Here is a 26,581-nt window from a genome sequence, read left to right as displayed (position 1 = left end):
TTTTCTCCTCATTCCAATTCCTATGGTGTGCCTAAGGGTAAGTGTACAAATCTGGGAACATCAGATTCGTGTTCTCTATCCTATTTTGTTATCTAGTCTCAAACACTTCCACTGTTTTATACCATCTGCAAATTTAAAAAATTCCAGATATATCCAAATTATATATATAAAGATTGGTACTAAGCATAGTTGTTTGTTTTATACTGAATTACAGTTCTCAGCTTTTATTTGATTTTAATTCCAAGTCATTAGTGCAGACACTCTGGCGCCCAAACAGCATAGCTAGCCAGAGGGTAATATTAAGAGGCATCTGTATTGCTGCCAATAAGTTACTTAAAGCTGGTTCTGTATAAAATGTCAATTATATTTACTAATGCTGATTAATGATAATAAAGTTAAGGTTTGTATTCTTTTGTAACAATCTGCAACTGTATAAAAGGGGATATCATGAAAAATTGTAATAGAATTTCCATTATTATCTGTAACAGCACTAACACACAAGGTTTCTTTGAATCAGATAACCTATGTGTACAAAACATTTGATAGTAAACATAAAGACAACATGATGAACAGCAGATTTTTGAAAATGACAGCTTTCCCATTATAGTTCATTACTGTAGTAATTTTAGCATAAAATTATGAAAATAATAAATCAAACCTATGAGATGGTAGCACTCACATTTCAGTGTTTAACTTCTGGTGTTGTGTTTGTGGTGTATTTTCGTCCTTCACTGGAAACCAGGCAAAGGTGTTTTAATTTTTTTTTTACTTGTCCTTCTAAGAGGTGGCATTGAATATTCAGAATTATTTCTGTCATGTGAAATCAACAAATTTAAGGTTTTTGCCTTTTTGTTTTTGGTCCAAAAGTCAACCAGTCTCTCCAGCTGCTCTGCCAAGAATGAATAAATAGTTAAATTGAGTCGGTAATCTGGGTTTTCCTTTGCATTTCTGCTACATTTTGTGTCATTCTTTGTTGTCCAGATGAAACCCCAGGTCTAATAACTGTAATGTGTATACCCCTAGAAACATTAAAATAAGATCAATTAGGATGATTGATACCCAAAGCCTTCAAAAATATCAGTGTTATTGTCACTATTAGTATCTGTGACATTATCACCAGTATCCTTGGCCTAGTGGAGAGTAAAAAACAATGGATGGAATAAAAGAGCAGCCTACAGCTGCAGTGACAAAAGGTGGTGACAAAAATGCTACAAGAGTAGCTACAAAGAGGGAAAGATAATTATCTGTCATGTCAGATGATATAGCAAGAGGCAAATTCCAGACTGAGTATTTCAAGTTGTGTCTTATGAAAAAATTCTGCAAGAAGGTGATGGAGTTCAGGAACATGTTGTATGGTGACCCGTGTACTTTCCATCCCTGGAGCTTTTAGGGCTCAGACAGGCAAAACCACGGCCAACCTCACTGGTGTTGGTGCTAGTCCCACTCAGAGTGGGAGCTTGGCCAAACTGCCCTCCTGCAGTTCATATCTGTGGTTCTGTGGGTTCACCCTGTTCAATTCCTACCCAAAGGTACCGCATTGCTTGTATCAGGAATAGGAAATGAGTAGTGGACAAAAGGAAGCACAAGGACTTACCTATTCACTTAGGGTGAGATAATCAGTATGAACAAGGAGATCTGAAGTCAAAAGCAACAAATCTCATATTCAAAGATCTCAGCCTAAGTTCAAGAACAGAGATTCTTTATACTGTAAGCAAATATTTTAAAAGTTAAAAACATCCTGGCATATAAGTATTTCTTATTGATTTGTCATACCTTCTAACCTCCAAAATATAAAAAAATCTTTGCTTATCTCAGCATTTAAGTTCTAGATTTGGGGTTTTTTAATTGATATTGAAAGCGGAATGTGTATGTCTCTTGTGAGCACTGAAATCCAGATCCTGGTGGTTTAACTATTCAGATCATATGTAAAATGAATTTGTTTTGTGGTTCTTTACTTACCTTTATTTTCATTTTACTTCAACTATAGTTGCTACAACCTCTGCTGCTGGCTGGGTTTATGTTTATTGCCTGCAATTAGGAGGCACGTTTCATAAAAGCCTACATTGCCTCATTCAGAAGATGACAAATCTGTCAAAAACAAAAAGCAAAAAAACCCCAAAGCCCTGGTTACTCTGCAAAGATGAGAGCTGGCTGCATGGCACAATTAGATTTGCTCTGCTGTACCTTGGAAATAGGAAAGATGAGGCTACTTTTTAATTGAAGTGCGCAGCATAGCATGCTAATTCGTTGTTGCTCTGCCAGCAAGGAGCTTGAAGTATTTTAAATAAATGGTGCCCCAAACAGAATTCGATTATATCTGTGTTCATGTGACATTCTACTATCAGCCTACAATAATATGCTGGTTAAGTATAATTCATTGAGTCCTGCAGGCAGTATCAGTTCTCTCTCTTCTTTATCAGTTATTGTAGTGAATTAATGCCAAGTACAGCTACACTGGGCTATGGAACACGGAACATTAGCACCCAAAATCCAGTGTAAACCAGTATACTTAAAGTGACGTTTGTGTTGGTGTTTGCAGTGAAGTTTCATGATTTAGTCTTGTTCTCTTCCATTGGCCACTTTCATCCATTTTGGCTGGATTGTAAGAATTTAAGTGCTAGCTGATCTCAGTGTCTTTTGTCTGGCACTGCCCTCTGTTGCTTTTGGGCATATTTCAACCCAATGACCTGTTTCAGTTATGTTTCTCAGAGTCAAAACTCTTTCAAAGATACTGTATACAAGTTTCATAAAACTAGGCAGCTAGGTAGGGGAGAGAAATTGTCAGCTTCCCAACTAATGGATATGGATATGAATAGGAACCTTGGTGTAGTTCAGCTGAGGGAAAAACTCAGGCAGAGGCAAGAAATTCAGTTGCAAGGTGCAGGCTCCTCGGGAACAAGGATTCCTTGGTTCAGGCAGTGATGCTGTTACTCTGTGTGTGCAGAGATGTGCTGTGCTGGGTGTTGTTTTGCTGGGAGGGAATCTGGGGTGTCCAAGGATGCTGCTGATTGCCTCCTCCAACTCCTGCAAATGTAGATCTAAACACGCTCTTTCGCAGGCCAGGAGATGTATTTTGTGGACTTAGGTTCCTGGTCCCACACTGATCATGGTCAAACATGGTACTTTATGATAATTCGGTTTTGTTGTTTAACCTCTTTGGATTACTTTTTTCACCTTCCCTACTTTCAGATGTGTCTGTTTCTTTTCCTTTTCCATTCATTCCTTCTTTAAAACTTTCCTCACAAACTAAACCCTTTGCTGAGTTGCTTCCAAAGTAACAGTTGATTCATGAGCTATTTCACTGGAAATCTGTGCAGGAAAAGCTTGATGACTTTATGGTCACCTTCCTCTGGTACCTGAGGATTCATTTTCTTTTCTGTTGCCCTTGCAAGATTCAGGTGTGATTAAATGTTGTGATTTAAATGGATTTCTTCCATGTGTCCTTTATGTCCTCATATATTCAATTTTTTGTAGTATGTAAAAGAAGACAATACTTAATAATGAATCATGACAGTTAATTGGTGTTTTGTCTTAAGAATTCTTCTTTCATACACTCAAGAAGAAATGAATTAAGATCCAGAGTTTAATAAATTCATCCTCAGAACACTATTCTGTAATTTTATATTGTGGTTTGACAACATTTAATCCACTTTTATTGCTTTGAAGGATTTTTAATTGAATTACTCAAAAGACAAAATGGAAAATAAAAAGGGATTATAAATAGGACAGTAATGTTAACAGCACTACCAACTTGCTGAAATTTTTTAATGACATGCTATGGCTGTTAATAAGGTTTTAAATACTGTTTATGTGTGGTGACTTATATTTATGTATGGAAAGCATTCTCTGCGGAATATATTTAGAAAATATAATATAATGCATTAGAAAATGTAAAGGTGATTCTCTTTCCTTGGAAATCATGAAGACATGAAAGCAATTTGAGGATACCCTTATTTTTAGTCTCACTATGATGGAAGCATTTCTGCTGAAATTCACATTATGTTTGACAGGTGTCAAAATGAAGATTAGTTTGGCCAAAATATCGCTGACCTGCCACTGTTTAAAAAGGAAACAAAAAGATCTTGGCTATTTTAATAAGACTTCAGTAGTCTAACTACAATGAAGCATATAGTGAGTGGTTCCTGTAAAGAAACAAAACCATTATTTTTTTTAAACCAAATGGCAACCTATACTTGTTTTTGAAATTGTATTTAATGCCCTGAGAACTTTTCAGAAAAGGGAATTATAGAAAACTCGGGCAAGCATATTTCTGTGGTTAAATGTCCAGACCCTGTGGATTGCCTTTGGATATGTGGTTGCAGCATAAAGTTATTGCAGTTTTTCATAACGATGGTATCTGGTAAACAGGATTTATTGGAAAGGAAATGATCACCAACAAGTAAGTGTTGAGGTAAGATAAAATATTTTAAGGTTGTTTATCTTGGTGTACAATAAAAGTTATTCACACAGTGCACATTAATAACTTTTTCTTTCTATGATTTCAGTTTTATCCCACTGTTTGATAAAGTTAATTAACAGTGTGTTAACTAGTCTCTTCACTACCTACACAACAATTTTCAGGACTAAAGTCATACTTTTTTACATTTTGCTTCAGCTCCTGGTAAAGTTAGACAGTTTGCTGGGAATCTTGCTCTTTACAGTAGGACAAATCTCAATACAAGACCATTTGATGATCATTTAAAAACTGAATGGCAAATTCTTCTCAGAGCATAGGTTTTACATTCCCTAATTTGGTTGTTTCAAAGGTTTATGATTTCCTCAACTATTTAGTATCTTCTGCCTCATTATTATAGGAAAGGAAGGGCTTGCCTACCTGACCGCAAGAGAAAGCTATTTGTAGCTGTAACTCTCATATGTTTGGGTTCTGTGCTTCCCTTTAGAATATTTCATGTGTGACGTAAACCTAATCAAATCTTTATGTCTTCTAGCAGGTGACCTCTGCATGAACTAAAGAGCTGAAATATTGTTTAATCATGCTGCATACCACTTTTTCACAGTGCTACAAGAAACATTAGTTTGGTTGGTTAGAAACAACCAAGATAAAATATTTTTGTCTGTCAGGGGTAAAAAGGCATTTTTATTAGTCAACACTTCATATATACCAATGCTGTTGATAAATAAATCTTTCCAGTTAGGATGTCTAAGAAGTTTATATTAGGTAAATGTGCAGTTTCACATTTTTCACTTAGAATGTTTAAGCCCAATTGGTACTGGAACAAATAATTTGTTAATTTGAACTGCCAATCTGTGCGTCACGCTTTCAGGCAACTACTATTAATGTTTATTCTGACAACCAAAAAAAATCATCTGACTCTCTTAATATTGCATTAAAATCAATAGCTATAAATTGTGTGATTGCTACAGTTTTAACTGACATATTTCAATGAAACAAAAAGAGAATTTTTCCTATCATGCAAGATAACTATAAACATATATAAAAAACCTTAAAGTTAATTTTAAAAGTAGAAAGTTTTCTAAGAGTGATGTTTCTTCTGGGTGCTTAGATTAACATTTTTAAATTAAAAGTAAGTGAAACAAAACCCAAACATTCGGAACAAGGAAAAATATTATGATTTGACCACCTACACAGAGAATCAGTTTTCAAAATAAATTCAATTGTTTCCTTGTAGTGCTGGGGAAAAAACAAAAAGCGTTTCTGTGATCTGAAAAGGAGTAATTACAAAGCTGACTAAAGGCAGCCACCAACCTTTTAAGTTGTACTTGATCTTGTCATTAATTGTTGTTCTAACTCCCAACGCAAATATGTGTTTTGTACTTTTGTTTACTGGTCAATCAAAAATCTACAGCTCATTTTTGACCTTGTCTGCACATTGGTTTTCAGTCATGAGGTGTGACATTATCAAAGAAGGGATATAGGAGTGCCATACTGCTAATAAGGTGTCCAAAGTGGATCATCAACGCAGCACTTTGATAAATGTGTTCTTGAGATTGTGTTAAAATTGACAGCTTTTAGATGTGATATCTTAATACCTGTTGGAGTGGGTTCTTTTTGTTTGGGGGTGGTTTTTTGTCTGTGTTTTGACGTACTGTTAAGCATCGTTCATTTGTGCAGCTCCAGTAGTGTAGTACAATAAAGAAACACTGCAACAACTTATTGTTCTTTTTTTTTATTTGGAATAGAGTGAGGTGATCAAAGGCTATTTTTCTTGTGCTCTTAACATCTTTCAAAGTTTCTAATTGTAGAGCTGAAGTAGGAAGAAATAGTTATTTTGATACCAAAGGAGAGTAAGACAGAAGAGGGAAATGGGGATCTGCTAAAATTGAAATTCTGATTCTGTAAAAACCTTTTATGTGTCTTTTCAGGATTATTTGGTTGAACACATTTAAATTTATAGTTCTGTTCTTTTATTTGCACCAATTTGTTCTTTCAGTTTTTCAAAGTAGCCTGAGAAGAGCCTGTGACTCCTTTGAGAAATAGCAGCCACAGTAGTGTCACAATCTCATGCTGGCTTTTCTCAATACCCACTGTTATCTCTCTCAGTATAAACAGGGTCTCAGAGCTTTGACTTCTCAACTCAGCCATGACCAAAGCCTGGACCTAATCCAGAGTGACTTGATTTTGTCCAGTGACACATTGGTATCACTGGAAGAAAAGGAAAATCTCAATTAGGCTCCCCCAAGTGGAACTTTCAGTGACTGATCAGAAGAGCAGCTGATCAAATCGTGACAACATTCTTGCAGCTTTACTATAAATTAATAAAGTCCAAGTATCTAAGAATGGAGCTAGGTGGCAGGAGTTTTTTAGGTCTTACAACTTACCACGGCGGTGGGGGGGAAATTGAATCAAGTCTCTCAGCTCTTGCTTAGATTTTTACTTTGGTGAAAACATCTATGAATTGGGAGTCATTACTCTCTATAAATATTTTTTTAAATCAAATTAAAATACAGGATAAAAATACAGTCTTTACATGGTCTCAAGTGGTAATGTTTTTGTCTGAGTGAAAAGACTATAAGCAAAAGAAAGAATATAAAAACTATATTTTCAAAGCTATACTTCTGCATCTTAATCTGCAGTATTTTGTAAGCAAAAATGTGCTTGTTTCACTAGTAGGACTTGTTTAGTTAAATAAGATATCTTTTCAGTTTAAAAATATTACAGGTTTTGTTCAAATTATAAAGAGAACATTTTACTATGTAGAAACAACATAAATGTCTTAATTTACCCAGTAGACTTGTTTTCAAAGACTTTTTTAAGTAAAGGAGCATTTTAGAGTATGTAAGAGAGTAAAAAATAAATATGTCCTTGAATTAAACCAGTGAGCAGTAGTCTCAGTGCGTATTGTTGCTATGGTAGTTTAGTTAAATGGTAACTATGTGAAATTTGCTTCATTTTTCTCATCTGAATCTCTGATCTTTTAGCAGTTCTTCCCCCAGAAAAACCCTCTACAACATCCCTTCATATTGAAAAGACCTCTTGTTTCAAAGTACAAGTTAATCAAAAAAAGCTGAAGGTCTAAACTTGAATGAAACATTTTTATCCTACTGGAACAAAATATGAAATTATCCATTTTTGGATGTTTTTGAATTTTTATCCTGATTAGGATTTTCCTGTACCATTGTATTGAAGATATTTAATGAGCTTTTGAAATTTGGGGGTTTTTTGTTTGTTTGTTTTGGCTCAACTAGTATACCTAGGATCTCATGCAAAAAAACAATACAACTGCAAAAGGGTTGTGAATCCCCATACCACCATTATCTCTAAAAGTTTATTTTGTGACATTGGTTTCACATCACATCATATCATGGATTCTTGCCAGAAGGATATAAACTCTCAACCAGCAGCTACATTTTTGTGAGACTGACCAGGCTAACCCAAAGCCTCTGAAGTAATTTGGGCATTTTTTTTAATTTTTCCTAATATATATGGATAGCTTCACATACAACTGTGAAAACTGTTATTCCTGCCTTAGGTTAAACTGCCTCATTTCTTTCTTCTTGACAGCTGCGGTCAATAGATGTTGACCAAAAGCTGTCAAATTTCCTGAGAAATGAGGAAGAATTTTTTACTCCAGATGAGAAGTGGAGAGTTATTCGTCTTCCATCCTGGGAAATCCTTCCCTTTTTTTGACAGGCTTTAAAATAATTGTTAGCTTTAATTAAGTTTGAAATGGGACAAATGCACAACCTAAGAAGACAGTAAGAAGACAGTAAAATTAACCATGAGATTCTGCAATGGTGACTCTTCTGCTATAGTGATTGACTGCAATTCTGTATTTAGGTACTGTGGAAATTCTGTGTAGGTTTAGAGAGAGGCAGTTTTATGAAGACAGTTTTGGGCCTCTCATAGGAGGAGGGAGAAAAGAGCTGTGGAAAAGATCAATAGTAATATATATATATTAAAAAAAAAGTGGTGAAAGCTAAAGATACTGATTTGTGATCTTTTAAGTTGGAATTCCCCTACTTTTACTTTTTCTTCATATTTTAAGGAACTCTCTCCTTTTCCCATCCTTGGAAAATGTATCTACTGTTCAGAATGAGGAAGTTAACTGTAGAACATTTTTTCATATGAAAAATTCCTCTAATGATAATAGGTATAAGGGGATACAAAATCTTTCTGAAGAGCCAGTTTAGAAAGAAAATCTGCCATGAGAAGAATGCAACGATGAGGGACTCTCGATGCCACTTGCCTACTAACTGTATATAAGGAATCCTATGTCTGTTAATAAAAAGACAAAATAAGTCCTCTGTAACTTACTGTCAGTATTTAAAATTGCAAACATGCTGAAATAATGCATGATTTAGCTATAAAACTCATTGGCAAGAGATATATATGAGAATAGGTATGTGGCCATCAAAGACTTTTATGTATGAGGCAGATGAGACTTACACTTGCATTAAATACAATAAAGTATTTTAATTTCTGCAACTTTTTGTTTAGGTAATTTTAATCAGTGATAGATGAGGTTTAAGGAGTTTACATTCAAAGTCTTAATGAATCTTACAACACTCTTTGTGCCATCTAGAACTTCCCAACACAGTCAGGATAATGGGTTTGCACAAATCATCAGTGTGACCCTGTGATGATAAATCCGGTAGTCCTATGTAAGGAAGCCTTCATACATATGTAAAGTCAGCATTTTGTCTGAGAAAAGTTATGTTTTCATACTTTCCACAACTGCACAAGTCCTTATCCTGTTCTTAGTGAGACAGAACTGCTACCATTATTTATGGTCCATTTTATGTGGCACTAATTAGACAAGATCAGCTAATGTGCTCTACTTAGTGGTAACCTTTCTTATTAAGGTTTTGAGGGAACAAGTTTATTTTTATGACATCTTTCAGACTGACATTTGGATTCTTTATATGTTCACCCACACATATGTACACGCTCTCACATATATGTGCTTCCTGAGGACTATTTGCATAGTTAGGGAACACATTTGTTACCCTAAAGTAGTTATATTTCTGTGTTTTGCATTACTCAAGTAGTCTGAAAAACTATTTAAATTCAAGTATGAAAAATATTTCTGTTGTTACTGGGGAGAGTATCTCATGGTTATTCGGAATTATTCCAATTATCTATGGTATTCCAAAGAATCAAGTGCAGTTTCTGCCAGACAAACCTTCTTGGGCCCTTATGCAAATGATTTAGTAAAAACTGGGCACCAAAGCAAGGTGAGTTGTAGGAGGTGCACCTCAGGCTATCTGACTTTCCTCTCTCCATTTATTGAGCAAGTATAATAGTGCTTTTCTACCTCAGAGAGGTGTTCTGGATACGGTGTAAATATTGTGCAGTAACGGAATAGTGTAAAAATGAGAACCCTGCAAGAACATTGAAAACAGGTCACAATAAAAATTTCCAAAAATCTGCAACCAGACATTTATGTGGTAATCTCATCATGGTTTTGTTTCTTTCCATGAAACACAAGGAGAGGTGACCTACTCCATGCACAGCATTTTCATGCTCCTTTTTAAACATGCAGGATGTATCTGCCTTGGGGGTGATAGGCCAGGGGATTCATCTCATTACTGATGCCAAATGCAATCAGTAGACAACTTGCTGCTTTAATTTCTGAGGTCTTATAGTTACGGTTGTAGTTAAGCTTATCATGTGATCATTTAGAAAAAAAGGTGAATGGTTGTTTTTCCTCTAGTATATCTACCCATTGGCAATGAGTAGTTAGGATTAAAAGCTCCATCTAGCCCAAGGCTATAATGAATATTCAGGAAAAATGATTCTGTACTGCTGCTTAGGGAAGTAAAAAGACAACCCCTGTAACATTCAAATCTCCTGTGCCTTTGGAATAAACAAGCAATATTTGATTAAGAACAGGAAGACAGAAGACACACTGATGTACAGCTCATACCAAAAGAGACTTTATATGGTATTAAATTGCCAACAGATTCCTGTAGGTACACTGCATGAATCAATATTATCTTTTAGCTGATATTAATTTTACCAAGCTTTTATTTAGATAGGGTTTGTTTAAAAAAAAATAAAAATACAGCAGATTAATGAAGTGTGGTAGCAATGGATGTCACAGTCCATTGAAGCATTTGTTCATTCTTCTGGATTGACACATAGTGCAAAATTATGCTACACATTCTGTAACAATCTCACTGTATCATTGTTAATAAGAGAACTAACAAACCTAGTTATGTGTAATGAAAGAAGATAATTTATAGCAACATGGTAGACTCTGAACCAAAAGCATTACTAAATGTACTAAATTAAGCAGAATAGTATTTTATTTAGTTGATATTGTTGATTTTGCGAAAACAAATGCCCATCTGTTTTTACGGCTTATGTTATTACATTTTACTTATCAAGCTATTTAGAAAATATTTCCTAACTATGCAGGCTTCATCAACCACTTTATCAGTGATAAAAGCTGCAGGCACTTTTGTAAGGTTGAATTGGGATAAAAAAAGATATTTATGTTGTATTAGGAGTGACAGGTATTTTTTATAATGTTATTTACAGACCTCAAGATTCGTTCTTTCACAAGTTATATGCTCATCCCTGAAAGTTTTATAAGTCCAACCTCTGCTTAGAATCAGTAAAACCAATTTGTAAATTGGGGTCAGTCTTTCAGAAATCCAGGTAGGTGGGAGGCCCTCAATCAGCTGAATTAATTAGGCAAAATAAAGCCCGTACATAACCTCTTCAAAACTAGTTTTTGGTATCATGCTACTCATGTTGTTGAATTTGAACCCAAGTTTAAAACTTTGCTGAATATGACAAATTAATATTCTCAGAAATCTGAAGTTTTGAACTGCATTTCTTTAGTCAATGATTGCATTTAGAAGTAAATTCTCTGTTTCTAATCACTTTAATGTTTCTCAAAATTTGTGTTCTTGTGTGACCTCTGCAAATTGTTCTTAGTCTAAAGGCAGATTTCTGTGAAGAGGTTGTGCACCACCCAGTGAACTTCTCATGGTTTATATAAATGTAGTTTATTCATTTTCTATGAAAATTAACTGTCCGTTGACATGAGTATCTTTTGTTTTCAACCATCTGAATGCTTCTGATGCATTTTTCCAAGTCCTCAGTGCAAATATAGTAGAGAATTATGAAATTTATGAATTAACAAATAACTTTTCTGAATGATCTAAAGAAGAAAATGTGAGTTAAAAAATAAAACCAGGTGTGGATATTATTACTTTTTGAGAATATGTTAGTTGCCTGTAGAGCACTGGTATTCTCATGGAGTGACTTCATGGCATAGAAATCCCTCTGGCAGCAGGGAAGCTTAGTCTGTGACCACTGGGGTGAGGGGAGAGAGGATGGGCTGAGGTGCCTCACTGGTGTTGGCCACTGCACTGGGAGGAATCTGAGCAGGAGGGTCTGGAGGCAGAGCAGAGCAAGGAGGTGGAGGAGGAGGGTAGAAAATGGATCATCTGGGTGCTCCATCAGGACTCGCACTGAAAAGGGAAGCAACGAGATACATTATGCTTGTGTGTGTGTGTGTTTTGGGTGTGGTGCAAGGGTAAACAGTAGTTTTTTAAAGTTAGCCAGTATTATCTTCATGCGATATTTATTTCAAGAGCAAATAAATTAGATAAAATATTACAGGAGAAAAAAATCAGCTTTAGAAATACCTTTTTCAGTCCAAAATTGTCAAATTTAATGGAAATTCTAATTTTTTTGTATAAAATTTATCACCTTTCCACTGACTGTCTCACTATACAGCAAAGCACTGTGTTCACTTTTGTTTCATTTTTTTGTATGTTTCCTCACTAAACATTCCTATTTTTTCCTTCAGTTGAATTTTCAAATTATTTTCCTAATAATTTACCTGTGGTTTTATTGGTAACAAAAATGGGCAGTTTTCCAAGGCTGATACAAGTGAGCCTTTTAAGGGCTTTGTCTAATCATGTGCCTTGCAATCAGATATTTGAACTGTTTATTAGCTTGAGAAATAGAAGACTGTTCCATTGCATTCATTGCATTAATCTTGGTGTGTGAGAAGCAGAATGATTGAAAATAAAGATCTTTACTTACTTTTGGAGAAAAAGAAATTAGTCAATTATTATTTATTAAGAAAGACGAACTAGGGTGAAAATTGGTTTTGTATGAAAGACATCTCTGAACAAGTTATTCAGTGTAGATTAAAATAATTGTATTTTTTAAAGCATTAGTGTGTGTAGGAGTAAGAATTTTTATGGCAGCACTGTAAGCACAATGAAGTCAGCATAATGAGTTATGTGGTGCCAACATCCTGAACATTATTACAAGGATTTCTAAGGAGAAGAATTAACATAAAGGATATACAATTCATGTCTTCTAGAGGGGCTATCATTTCTGCATTGGGCCTCAAGGAAATTCAAAACAGAAATGAAAGTCAAAGATACAACTACTTTCATACTGCTGGTGCAGCATTCATACATATTTCATGGAAGCTGCATGGGCGGGGAGATCACCGTTTTTATAGGAATGGCACAGCTAAGTCTTAGGGTTTTACTGTTTGTGTCAAGCACTGTGTTCTTTCTAGGAACACAGCCTGTGGGGTTTTTTGTTTGTATGTAACCATTGGTGTAAAAAGAACAAACAACAGGGGGATAGTTCCTGTGCGTTCACTAGACTGGCAACCTTGCTGTCCACCAGATTGTTTTAAACTAAACTTCATTTAGTCCCATCCCTTTCTCAGTTACTACATAGCAATCCAGGTTTCTGAGTTTTTACAATATCCAAATGGGAGGAAATAATTAATATATGACATTTAATTATCTGAGTGATAAAGACTTAGTAAATGTAAATAATTGCTGCAGTACCAAATAGCCAACTCATAGGTAATACTTGTAGTAAATCCTAAATCTTGTGATAGCACCATTCAATTTTTAACCAGAACATGCACCACATTCTACATGGATCAGTATTGCAAACTTTAAGGTATCTGTTGAAGAGCATTATCAATTGGCAACAGAAAAAAGAAGAACCCATACTAGGAGTTATATTGAACAACAACCATTACCTGCACCAGATGCAGATGTTAGTTCCACTGAGCTATTCTCAATGGAAAGGATAGTTGATTACTGTCTACATTAGACCTATTCCTTAAGGGAAGTAAATGCCTGGAAATCAGGAAAAGCCAACACTCGAAGATTTTTATTTCTGGCTTTAACAGAGAAGTTTTTGATCTTTCATTTACACTGTGGCCATCCTGAGCTATTCTCAGAGTTCAGAAATGCTGAATTGTGTTCTGATAGCCCTAGAACCTCAAATCATCCTTGTTGTTCTGATCGAGGAATAATCATCCAATGCTTCAGGTTCACATTATTCCATAGGATACTGCTTAGTTTTAGTATACCTTACATAGAGCAAGTCATTAAAACTGAAAAGTAAATTTTGAAATAAATAGGTAAAGAAAATCTCTGTCATCCAAAGTAGTGTTTTCCTCTCTCTGGGAAGGGAATGTTTTGTGATATTTTTGTCTTTTTGAAAAAAAATTGATTTTTTTCTCATGCACTAACCTTTCTGTATTGGATTTGCAGTTATTCGATGTGTCTGAAATAAGTTAACTAATGAGACAAGGTTCAGTTCTGATGTGCAATTTCACAAAATTGCAGTATAGCCACTTATAGCAAAGTTTTCTATTTCCTTGATATACCTTTTGTTCATATTACTTTTAATTATGTTCTGTATTTATCTGACCTATTTGAACAGGATCCAGAGCTGGTACGGAACATCTGTCGCTGGGTTAGACAAGCTGTTCAAATTCCTTTCTTTGCCAAGCTGACCCCAAATGTCACTGATATTGTGAATATTGCAACGGCTGCGCAGGAAGGTGAGTGACTCCAGTGCACAAGCTGTGCGGATTTACAAATTTACTGGATGGGATATGATAGGAGTGTTACTGGAATAACAGAAACTAATATGAAAATAGTTTGTTTGATCTATTTAGAATAAGCACAACGATCAAAGGTCCATGCATCTAAAATATAGCAATATGTGAAGAGAACCATGGTAGACTGTTAACAATAAATTGTATATGTTTGTATGTGTTTGCCTGCACGCTCTTACTTCTGTCATATTTATGTTTACCATACCACTGTTAATTCCCCTATTCCTGTATTTAGTAGTAAAAATTACATGTGTGTTCTGAGAAAACAAAAATACACCATTTGAAGCTGTATTTTTTTTTTCTTTAGAGCTTAAAGTACAACATGAGAGGAAGTAAGTTTGCAAGTAGGTGCATTAATCTGTCACTTAGAACCGTGGTCATTGTTACTGTGTCACACTGTCTTGCTGCTCGGAAGCTTGCAGGAGGTGGCCCCTGTCCTGGGGTACCCTCAGGTCATGAACAACCACTCTAACAAGTTCTGGCCCACACAGCTGAAGGGCAGAGATGTGCCTGTCAGCCCCAGTGTTTTGCACATGCTGTCTTATAGCCCTTACAGCTCTTTCAACTAATACAGCCTGCCTTGAAACTAATGCTAAATTTATCAGCCCAGGATTGGTCTTAAGGACCTTTTTGCGCATCTGCTTGCAGTTTGTTGCTTTTGCCCTTCAGCTCTTTATTTGAATTCCTAGTTATTTCAGAGTTTCACAGGTTTTCTCTTGTATTTTTTCCTCTCTTGTTCTTATACACATGATTTAACAAAAAGTGACTGACCTTTTCTTTCACAGGTGGCGCAGATGGTGTTACAGCCACCAACACTGTGTCAGGACTGATGGGACTGAAAGCAGACAGCACACCTTGGCCAGCAGTTGGTAGAGGACTGAGGACCACATATGGTGGGATGTCAGGTAGGTGTTGCCCTTTTTGATGCGTGGTACTTCCTTGGAGGCTTTCAAAACATCAGGAGGTCCTTGTAGTGGGCTAGAATATCATGTCTGCAGTCGCACCGAGTCCTTAAAGCTCACTGCTGGTCAGTGTTTCTAAGTCATGACAGATGGAACAGATTAAGTGTGAAGGCTCTTGGGTTGCCCTTTCCTTAATGGTAAAGCACTGCATCAGAATACTGTGATAGGGTCACTGGAGAGGGAAGGAAATCTCTTCCCTCGCGACCCTCGCTTTTCCTCAAATTTTTCATCCTGTCACAATTGTCAGGCCCCACGTTAGACAGAGGCTAATGAAAGGGCATCGCAGGGGGAAATATCAACAATCCAAATGCAGTATATGTTTCATAGCCCGATCTCCAGCCTTTCTCCCTCCTTCCCACTGAGTGCACCTCTTCCAGGGATGTTATTTCCTCCTCTTCACGGTGTGGTAAAAATGATAGACAGTATTACGCAAATATATGCATATTTTTGTAGCCTATTCCTCAAGATACACAAGAATATCTTGTGTAGACCATACTTTTAAGTCCTGCTTCACAGTTTAATTTTCAAACCAGCAGCAAAACTTTTACACTCCAGTTCAGTGCCTGTGCACACTAATGTATTAATCTATTGACCCTGTGCGCTCTGTTGCTGTGACAACACGAACTTGGCCCTGCAAAGACAATGCTGTGAGCTTCTTGACTTTACTGGTATGGAGATTAGTCTCCTTGGTGATAGAGGTAGCAGTAAATATACATAACAGAAGTAGTAGCGTCCTCCTGATTGAGTCAAATGCTATTCTATCAGACCCATCTCCTACCTCACCCCAAAAACATAATTGGAGGAGACTGGACAGGCAAAAAGGTTCTTTATTTTATGTGACTGGTGTTACCCTTAGAGAACCATAAGAAATGTAGCAAAAGATAACTTTTAAACAAACTTTAATTCAGATGAGTGTATTCAGTGGCAAATTGTGTTATTGCCTTAGATAACTACATGGAATTTGAAATTTTTTAGAGAATGCTGAAAAGTAAGAAAGAGATAACAATCAGAAAAAATCATTATGCCTATCGCATAATGATTATTTCACAGTGACAGTCCAATAAGATGTTATATTTTAATATTATGCAAAATTGTAGGAAGAGGGGAACAAGAAGAGAACAGCTACAGCCCATTTCAATTTCTCTAGCCTGCCATGTTGACAGGAAAAGAATAAAGGAGGTCACAGTGGGTGCTGTGCATTAAAAATTAATAAAAGAACTATTGCAGTAGTATTTTATATAAGTAACACCATTCACATTTTCTCATTTAAGTTGCAATTTCTGAATATTCCTTCCTACCATAAGTCTGCCTAATAAAATCTATAAAATGACTGCATTATGAAAAGTGTGTCTCTTATGTCACGAATTTGAAACACATATGCAGTGTAAATTACAGTGGCACCTGCATGCTCAGCTGTGAGGATGTACCAGCATTTCTCTGGTTTATAATACTAAGTGGACCTGAAGAAAAGTTCTTTATTTTATTTATATATACATGTATGTGTGTCTATGAATTTATTTTTTCCTGAAGTGTTACATGTATGAGAGGAGAGAGAAAATGACATTTTAGAGTGCACCATTACCTATAATGCAAATCTGGTTATTTAAAAAATATGAAAAACGCTGGAAGTACTGTCAATTTACTATGTTTTGAAAGAGCATAATGTAACAGACAAATATATAAACGTTTCTTGCTTAGTCGTCATCACTAGGTCCCAATCACACAGCTCCTTGCACAAAAGAAAACCACAGAGCCAATAAAGTCAATTGGCTTGGCAGCATGTTATAGTACGTTTTGCTCAGTGGCCAGCTATAGCAGTATACAAATCTACAAAAGTAGGAAAGCAATTTTAAATCAAGAGAGCTAGCATGCTTACAAAACATGGGAGAGCGTGTCATCTCATCGGAGCAAGGGGCAGAGTGGCCGTACTTCTGTTCCCAGCCGTGCTACGGCTGAGACATGTGGCCTGCAGCCAGACACTTGACCTTTCCGTGCTTTATTTCTCCTGTCTGTGGAATGGCAGTAACACCACTTACATGCCTACAGGCTTGTTGGGAAGTGCTCTGTGGTCTTGGCATGAAAGACGCTTCGTAGCATAATGTATTGGGTTTCTATTTTGATGTGCGTAAACTTCTTGTTTTATTTTATTATCTGATAGAGTCAGTAAGTTTTTGTTGTTTTTTTCAAATAATGCTTCTCAAGAGAGAATTAATTTTTAAGTGAAAGTCAACTATTATAGAAACAATGTGTAGTTCATTTTCAGTGTGTTTTACCAAAGCACAGCTGGTTTGTTGTGTTCTGTCATGCACAAACCTAGAGCAGATACAGCGCATAGCCAAACTGGGTTGGGCTTTCTGGATTTTTCCATGTGCACAGATTCTGGACTAGCGGTGATGCTCACATGGCACAGAGGTACAGTGAGTGAGGCAGGAGCCCCTGACCTGCAGGGTACTGCACTCACAGTGCTGTGTGACCATGGGTGGGTGAGGTGGGAGCTGGCCTCAGCCCTGTGGAAGTCTCAGCACAGGGTCCCCTTAGTCAGGTGTGCTGGTGAGGTGTGAAACGTACCTTGGCTCAGCACTGGTGACCCAGCATTGTTCAGCTGGAATGGAGTTGCTTGCAATGGAATATTTCTGGAGTGCTAGGTTAAACTGGATTTTAGATCAGTCTGAGCTTGCTTATCTTTTTCCCTTCCTTTTTGCACATAAATCATAGGAAACTCTCTCTACCCCCAGCAGCATTGCCTGCCAGTTATAAGGGTGTTCTGTCTGGAAGGGTGCTTGTGCTTCAGAGAGCAAAAATCCAAAACTGCAGCAGGGACACTTTCCTTCCTTGGTGTCGCATAGAGAAATGTGCTCTGTCCCGGCTGTCTGCCTTTCCCTTTGCTCCCAAGAGCCAGGGTGGAGGTGCAGTGTGCATGAGGAGGTGACCCCCAGACACTGGAGATGAGCCACCCCAGCCCAGAACACAGCCCCTCACAACCCGAGATGAGGCCACAGGCCAGCCCCTGTCTCTGTCCGCTGGCCTGGGTCGTGTAGAAGGAAGTTGGTCTCTTAAAGGACCGACGTTCTTCAGGAGTTTATAAATTCACTGTGTCCACACGTTTCATAGTACGCTGCAGGTTTTCTTCTCCAGGTGAGTGCAAACTCCTCCAAGTTTGCTGAAGGTTTCTGACAAAGCAGATAATGAAGATGTGTTAATGCCCTGGCCTAGCAGCAGCCTGACATTTTGACTTACAGGCTTTGCTGTCCTCCAGGGTTCAGAATTGTGCTCCTACCTGACCACGTACTGAAAAAATATATTCCATATAAAATTTCCCCTCGGCCTCCTCATCCCTCCTCTTCTTGTCTGCCTCGTGCAGAAGCAACTCTATGCAGGAAGTTCGTCCTTCATTTTTCTAGATAAGAAAGACATTGAAGCAGAATTTTTTTTTATAATTCCCTTTAAATTACTAAATTACAGGTAGTTTCTTATGGTTTGTCTTGTGTACATAAAAATAATAATAATAAAAAAGTTTATTAATGTCATTGCCAAATCCTGAGATGTTTTAAAAATAGACTTATGTCTCTGGTTTTTTAAAATATTTTTTAAAAAATCTTTCAAAGAAGGAGAGACTTAATGAGATTACTTTGAAACCCCCATTTAATTTCAAGTTGTCACAATTGGTGTTTTCTTGCCAGCCAGTGCTCGGGCAGTGACCTTCCTTGGTCAGCTGACAGTTGCTAAGCTGCAAGAGGCATCACACTTTCCTCTGTCCTACCCTCCTGTTTCTTGGGTGGTTTTGACAGGGAAGGATCCCAGTATCCCAGGTGGATGTTTGACCACTAGACTGTAGGATTAGTCTCTCTCTCTTCTCCACTTCCTTGCAAATATTGAATTATTAATACAAACGAAAACAGCTCTCACAGGATACACACTCATACTAGCACAGCCTGCTGACCTGCACATGAGCCTGACCTGTGAGAGCCAGGTTTAAATCCCAGGTGTGAGCCCAGGTCCCTGCTCAGTCCCCTGGATTCCAAGTTTACCCTCTTACTATTTAGCATGGTAAAATATTTCAGGTTTTTCTTCTCATTTTACGTCTATCTTGGTGCCAAAAATTATTCACAAGAAAAATTTCACTAATTTTGACAAATTGTTGTTTTCTAAAGAAAAGTAATTTCCAATTGGCACTACGAAGCCTCAGATGAGCCCAAGGGCTATGGTAGCCCTGCGGACTCCTTTGGCCCCGTTACCCGAGAGAACATTGTGCTTACAGAATCCCAGTCTTCATCTCTTTTTTAAATAAATTTACAGAAACTGCCCATTACTCAAAAAGTGGAAACGTCCTAATGAAGTCTACAAAATATGGTTGAGGAAATAAGCCCTTGTGATGAAAGAAAAATACTAAAATTAAGATATGTTTTCCAAACTATCATATGTGTTTGCAGGATTAGAGACATAGTTTGATTTCCATTAAGAAGCTTTTACAATGGGTCTAGGAATTTTTCAGAATGTAGTACACATGAGATTTTATGCTGAGTTCTACCTATACACATGTAATGCAGAGTATTTGTTTCTTAATAAGAAGATAATGATGTGGGTTTTTTCCTCACAGGGAATAGTGACCTCTGGCTCTGAAAGATATATTTTAGTTTGTATAAATTATTGTGAAAATGCATATTCTATAGATACCAGAATAAGATACCAGGTTTCCCAAAGAAATATTAATATATTGTCAGCAGCTACATGCTTCCCTAAGATTTCTTTCCTTTAAATGTATTTTAAAATTAAAAAATAAAAAGGTTTTTTGTGAGCTTCCATATTCCAGATGTATTTTATAAAACACATCACATTGCAGCACAATAAGATATGTATTGCAGGCAAAATAGAGCAGGGCTTCTGTTTGAATTTCCATGGTTTTTTGTTCTTTGTCATCTGTTTGATTCTTTGTTTTTGTCTGGAAGCCAAATCCTTAGGGGATAAATTTGTAAAAGCATACACTGGACTTAGCAAAAAACTTAGGTTAGAAGCAAATCTCTCTACGGTGCACTCACTGTGTATTCTTTTAATGCTTTGTTGCAAAAATATTGCAGTATTTTACAATAGCAGTTCAAATATCTCATATCTATGTGCTGTTATTGCTTTGTCCAATTATTACATTCTGTAGTATTTTGGCATTATTTGCACAAATATATTGTACAGCATGATTGAGAACGTGTGTTTGTATGTTTTCTAGAAAAAGAGAGACTCAGAAATCTGTGTGTTGTAACTTCATAGCTGCCCACAAGGGATGTCAGAAGGAATATATCTAAATAGCTGATTTAGTCATTAAATGCAGGAATGTAGAATTGCTGGAAACCCGCCGAGGCAGATAATTTTAGTTACTTTTGAAGTAAGTTGCTGGAGCTGTGTGTTTTTACTGAAAATACCACTGTCCAACAGTAATTGTGATGTTTGAGGGAATGTTTTTTGGGAGTAAATTCATTAAATTAAAATGTATATTGACATTATTAATAGAGGCATATATTCTAATCTGAAATGCATGAATTATATTGAAAAAGTTTCAGTTATAATAATAAGGGCTGCCTTTTAATTTTAATTCTGTGACACATCATTAAAAGTGAAAAAAACAACCAAGAGCATTCACTTTCCTAATCACAGTTCTATCAGTGACAGTGCAGTGTGGATTTTGGTCAATAGAAATGAATGAAAAACAGCCCATCACCGGATACAAAACAAAATGTATGTATGCATAGGCACTTCTGTTTAGTATAAATATTTACTGAGAGTTAAAGACTATTTACATTAACATATATTTATAAAACAGTGTGGAAAGGGGTGAAAAACAAATATATGCCATAGTACAATTTTAATTTTGTTTTATTATTCCTGTTCAATGTAGCTCAGCCATTAAAAGCCCTTATTTGCATATATTATGTCAGGATTCACAAAGAGTCTTCTGTTTTCCATCGTGTCCTTGCAGCAGTCTGATTTCTCTTAGTGTACTGCCGTCACTGGTCTGTGCAGGAGAGATCAGAGCCCTAATAATAGATTTTTGACAGGGAGCTCGCCTGCTACCTGCCCTACACAAATCCTCACTGTTCATGTTTGCTTCATGGCAACAAAGCAGACAGAAGGAAAATGCCAAGTGCTGAGTTTGAGGTACAGCCCTGCCATAGCTTGACATTTCAGCAGAATAGCAGTTTATGAGATGCATAATTTTTCATCTGGGACTCAGCTGCCATTTTCATAGAAGCTTGCAGCTCATCGACTGACTGGAAGTAGGGCAAAGGTTTACAGCATAGATCAAGGTCTATGTCCTTCCCATAGCTATTTAAAAATAAGTATTATTCTCCAGATAAGGTCAGGGAACTAAGCATATTTTCTCCACTTTTAATATTTTTTAGCCAATTTCATTCACTTTACACTTTTAGCACAGGTGCCGTTTGTAGTCGATTAAAAATGATTATAATTGATTTCATTCATCAAAAGATTAAATGAGTCCTGGTAAAAGAATGAAGGAGGAGTCTTGACACAGAGCATTTGAACAAAGCTGTGTTTTCACCTCCTCTTACTTTGAAAAAGATCATTCCAAGCTTGAAATGAATGAAAAGTCTTTACTCTTTAAGTGTAATTGGTTTGTGGTTTATTATTGTTACAGATTGGATTTAAATTTTCACATTCATGCACATGTACTTGGGAAACAAATGCAGTGTAGGTACATGTAAGTGAGTGTTTAATTTAGAATTACACATCTCTGTGAGCTTCAGTAACAGTTCACCATGTCAGAGCCTCATATAGAACAATGGTACAGTACATTGGATTAATTAAAGAAGCCTTGCAGAGAACTGAATTCTCAGTATGTCAAGATTTCAATTTTATGTTAAATATTTTCTAAAGGCCAGACCCTTAAATCTCAGGGGCTGTACCAAGCAGTGAGCTGTGAATTTAACCATAGGCTAACTGCTAATGATAAGGAAAAGAGTCCAAGTTGAGGCAGCTGTAATACAGTCATTGGATTAGGCTATCAATCACTCGGTTCCCTGAGGAACAGGCAAAGACGACAAAACAGTGAAAAGGGAAATTAGGAAGGGAGGGCATGACTAGAATGAGATTCTTCACCAAATGTATCTGTTAGTTGGCTGAATCCCCCAAGCATCAGACAGAAATGTCCAGCATTGCTCTCAGACTAAAAGCCAAGTATTTGTTCCAAAGTCGTAGAAAACCATCAAATCATCATTAACTGTTGCTGGTCTGTGCAGGGTTTTAGAAATGCAATTAGCTATATTCTCCTGTTTTAGTAGCCTGTAATTGGGTTAATCTCTAAACTTCTGCTGTTGAACACTCTGAATTTACTGTTTACATCAAAGCTCGTATAGAATATGTACCGTTGAAATAATTAATTTCACAGATGACTGGGGTTTTTTTAATAAATAGATAACTGCTAAGCTATCTAGTCTAAGTCATGGCAACCAAAGGCACGTGTCAGAAGGTGATTCAGATAAAATCATAAATTCTTCTCAGACATGATATGGTAAAAATAAGAGAGGATGATTGTGGCCTAGGTTGCCCAAGCATGAGTGAAAGAATGTGCAGTTTTATTCTGGGTGCAGGTAGATAAAATGGGAAATCTCTTCATGTAATGGTATGGCTTAACACGATTAAGTAGTGAGTGCTCTCATAGTTAGCATCTTGGAGCCATGGTCTGATTAATAAGAAATGAAAATGAATCTAGAAGGTAAAAGATATGTCAGAGCATTTTAAAGCAGTTTGGTGGAGCAGGGGCTCCTATTTAAACCTGCTTACAGTAATGGGTGTAGCTCAATGTACCACATGACCTGATAAGGAGATGTAAGTCAGTCAAGAACGGAAAATTTTTCCTTCTGGTAATATCAGCAAGATCGAACCCATTGGTGTTGTCTTTGTCAGCATTAGTTGATTGTCTTCCTGTGTCTGTCAGGTCTGCAGGAAGAGGTATCTCTTTCTCTTATGGTCACCTCTTCTAATTTTAAGCAAATGCTCACAAAAAAAATCTCAGAATATTTTTCTGTCATGTCTTTTGGGGATTATTGTGTTGAAAACCAATATATTTCTGTCATAAGAAAATTACTACAATTAATTTTGGAGGACATTTAAATATAACTACTTCAATTATCTTATAAATTATTTATTTGAGAAGTACTTGGCATTTAAGTGCTTTTCAGTTTATTCTAACACAGGAATGAAAATACTATCAAGAATTTCAAATAGACATTAATTAAAATAATAAAAATCGAGAAAAGCTGTGGTGAAGTTTACTGCTAGGTTTGTTTTCCATTAAGTCTCAGCAACTCTCACAATCTGATTTTGCTCACCTTTCTCCCTGGATAATCATGGTGAAGTCAAATGTCTTTTGACTTTGAAATGCAGCTGTAATGGGGTCTAGAGACTGTGGTGGCATGCAGTATAACTCTCCAGCCTTTCATACAACTGAAAAGCTGTTACTCACTACAAAAGTGTTTCTGAACTGTGAGAACTGTGTGCCTTATTGTATCCCAGCAGCTGCTCAGTGACTGGTTAGAAGGGTCACCCTGTCACTGACCAGTCTCTGGCGATCGCTCAAGTTAGAGTTGGGCCAAGTGGATAAGCACAGAGGAAAGACCTGACAAAGGAAATACGGTCCCAATTCTTGTGAATACATGTCAGTGTTACAAGCTCCCCGTTGTTGATCGTTCATGGCCCATAATTATCCTTCCTGCTGACTTGTTATTCCGTACCCGAATCAACAGCAGGGCTTGTGGTATGAGTGGTACTTGAGAGTGATCAATGAGGCAACTGTCTTCTGTGGAAATTATGAACTGTACTTGTCACTCAGAGCAGAAGTTCTAAATATAATTCTCCTCAAAAAAACCAAGAATCTGGCATAGTTTGTAAACAATTCTGGTTAACAATTGTATCAGCAGAGGTTAAAACTCCTGAGTTTGACCTGGTAAGTCTTAAGCGTATTTCTTCTTTTCTATGTCTTACTTTGCATATTGATTTGCTCTGGTCACCAAGTGGTATATATTGTCTGTAGAGCCCATCTATATTCAGTGGAGGGCATAATCTCATCTTACCTGTAGAAACATGTTTTTACATTTTTGAAAAAAAAAATTGCAACACATTTACACATCAAAATATGAGCTAACAAATAAATACAAAAATTACTTCTTATGTAACATTTACTAGCCTGGAGCTTCCTCCTGTTCTTCCTTCTCTCTGTGGGACAGCTGTGCTTGCAGGATAGGCCAACTAACTACTGTTTTCTGTCATCACTATGGGGATATTACCACTGCTGACGAAACACCCCAACTTCTGTATTGCGTGCTAACTCCTTCATCTGGTTCAGTAGCTTTGGTAGCTGTAATGGTTTAGGCACCTTTCTGAGGATGTTGGGGCTCTTATCATTCTCACTACCTGCAAAACACTAGATTGATGAGTTCTAGAAATGGGTCAAAAAGTGGCTTGAAGAGAGTTCAAATTACATGAAAGTGTGCTTGCTGGGATTAATCCTGTTGCAGGATATTTTGACAATCAGATATGAGGGTTTAGAAAAAAAAAATAATCCTTGGAACAACTTTAAACCCAAGGTATTGGTTTACACCTTGCAGCACCAAAAGGATGTACTTACACCATTACTGCTGCTGTTCCACTTCCATGTAGGAATAGCCTTTGAAAATTCTACCACTGGTTAGCTGTGATTTATTATGAACCCACAGGGAATACATCTTTATTCACCTAAATCCTGCTAACATTCTGTATTTTTTAGTATCCTGCTCGAATAAGGAATAAATCCTAATGCCAACTTCACACATAAAATACAAAAGACAAAACAGAGCAGATTTGTTTAACTGGGTAGATCCTGGGTTTGTATTTCACTGGGCATCACATCATCCCTGGTGAATTATTGCCAGAAGCATTTATAAAATACTTCACAACCATCAGAATATTTTTTTATCTTTCAAAAGAATGCATCTAATATATAGTAGTCAGCTAAGGGATCTGTATTTTAGTGTACCTTTTCATGCAAGCACACCATTGTATAGAATGAGCTATACAAATGTCCTGCTCACACACAGGATGTACAAACATATCCTACAAAATCTTTCAGGGAATCTGCTGTAGGAATTTAGTTTTCCAATTTATGATCAATTTGCAGTTTCTGCATTGTTGGGTAATTGAAATTGTCTGCCCTATTAACATGCACTGTTTAACCCCCTTTACTAAGTTCTGTTTAAATCCTGAAAGACACTCGTAGTCAGGGATTGAACCACTGTTATTTGGGTTAAGTGAGAGCCAAAGGAGAACTGTTGAGCGCAGTGTCCCACTGTTTCAGAATGAGAAATATATTGCAAATATATAGAGAGGGTGTTTTTGATGACATGAGGTCTTTCCATAGAGTATGTGGTACCACACTTGACTCAGCACTGAGGTGAGACTGATACTGTGAAGAACTTTCTTACTGGCAGCTCAAAATAAGGAGAAAGCTGAGGGGGTTTCTGCAAGCAGGCATGTCAATGAGGACACAGTTAACTGTGTTATGGTTGTGTCTGTCCATTCATAAATGTTTCATAGCCCTATTGAGTGACCTATTGGTTTTCAAAGGAATATATGGTTACTCTGGTCCATATTTTGGCTGGGCTGAGCTCCTCTTACTTCATGTCAGTTATCACTGTGCTTACACTGTTAAGGCCATGTCAGCAGCCCATCTGTTTGAATACCCCAAACTTGGCAATATTTTCACCAATTTTTGCATATATACCCACTCAAGAGCTGCTTAGCTTTTAACAATGAATACTCAGAGAAATCTTCTCATTCTAGGCCCTGATAAACTGTGTGCATCAAAAGAACTTGCAGAGAAGGTATTGCCAAATAATGCTTTTAACAATCTGGGGTTTTTTGGTATAAATTGGGCAGCTTCTTACGAACTTATTGAAGGTGGGATTTGAAGAATTCAGACTTCCAAAGAGGATCTGGTGGCAACTTCTTTTCCTCAAGAAATATTTTGGAAAAGTGTGCTGTGTGGTACATTCTGGTTTATTGGTATAATGGAGAGATTGCTTGCATCTTTGTTGTTTATAAAAACACTCTAGAGGATCAGTTCTTAGCAGGTATCCAGAGAGGAGGTAAACCCTGCCAAAGGTAGGGAAGTCACCCGAAGACTTGATCCATCTTGTTGAGGGGAATTTTAGGATGAAGTTCTTTCCTACATGGGACTGGCACACAGATTTCTTTCTGATGTGTTTCTTTTTTTTCAGCTTACTGTTTACAGCTCTGAGGACATCCTTTGCT

General features: G+C 36.8%; 1 protein-coding gene across 9 annotated transcripts in view; it reads left to right on the top strand.

Moving 5' to 3' along the window:
• Positions 1-26,581, top strand: part of DPYD (dihydropyrimidine dehydrogenase) — a 337,231-nt gene that overhangs the window by 232,524 nt on the left and 78,126 nt on the right. For 8 of the 9 annotated variants that reach the window (XR_007907122.1, XM_051803274.1, XM_051803283.1 and 5 more), the window contains 2 exons: positions 14,150-14,270; positions 15,113-15,232. Coding sequence is in view for 8 of the 9 variants with exons in the window: in XM_051803274.1 (XP_051659234.1) it covers positions 14,150-14,270; positions 15,113-15,232 (241 nt within the window). In the remaining variant the exon portion in view is untranslated. Of the gene's footprint in view, positions 1-14,149; positions 14,271-14,634; positions 15,016-15,112; positions 15,233-26,581 lie in introns of those variants that run through there. The other variant, XM_051803332.1, reaches the window with a different exon arrangement.

This window comes from Manacus candei, unplaced genomic scaffold (genome assembly GCF_025592945.1).
Source record: "Manacus candei isolate 608988 ecotype Guabito, Panama unplaced genomic scaffold, ASM2559294v1 h1tg000005l, whole genome shotgun sequence".
NCBI classification, from domain to species: domain Eukaryota; kingdom Metazoa; phylum Chordata; class Aves; order Passeriformes; family Pipridae; genus Manacus; species Manacus candei.
This window is presented reverse-complemented; position numbering and strand designations above follow the sequence as displayed.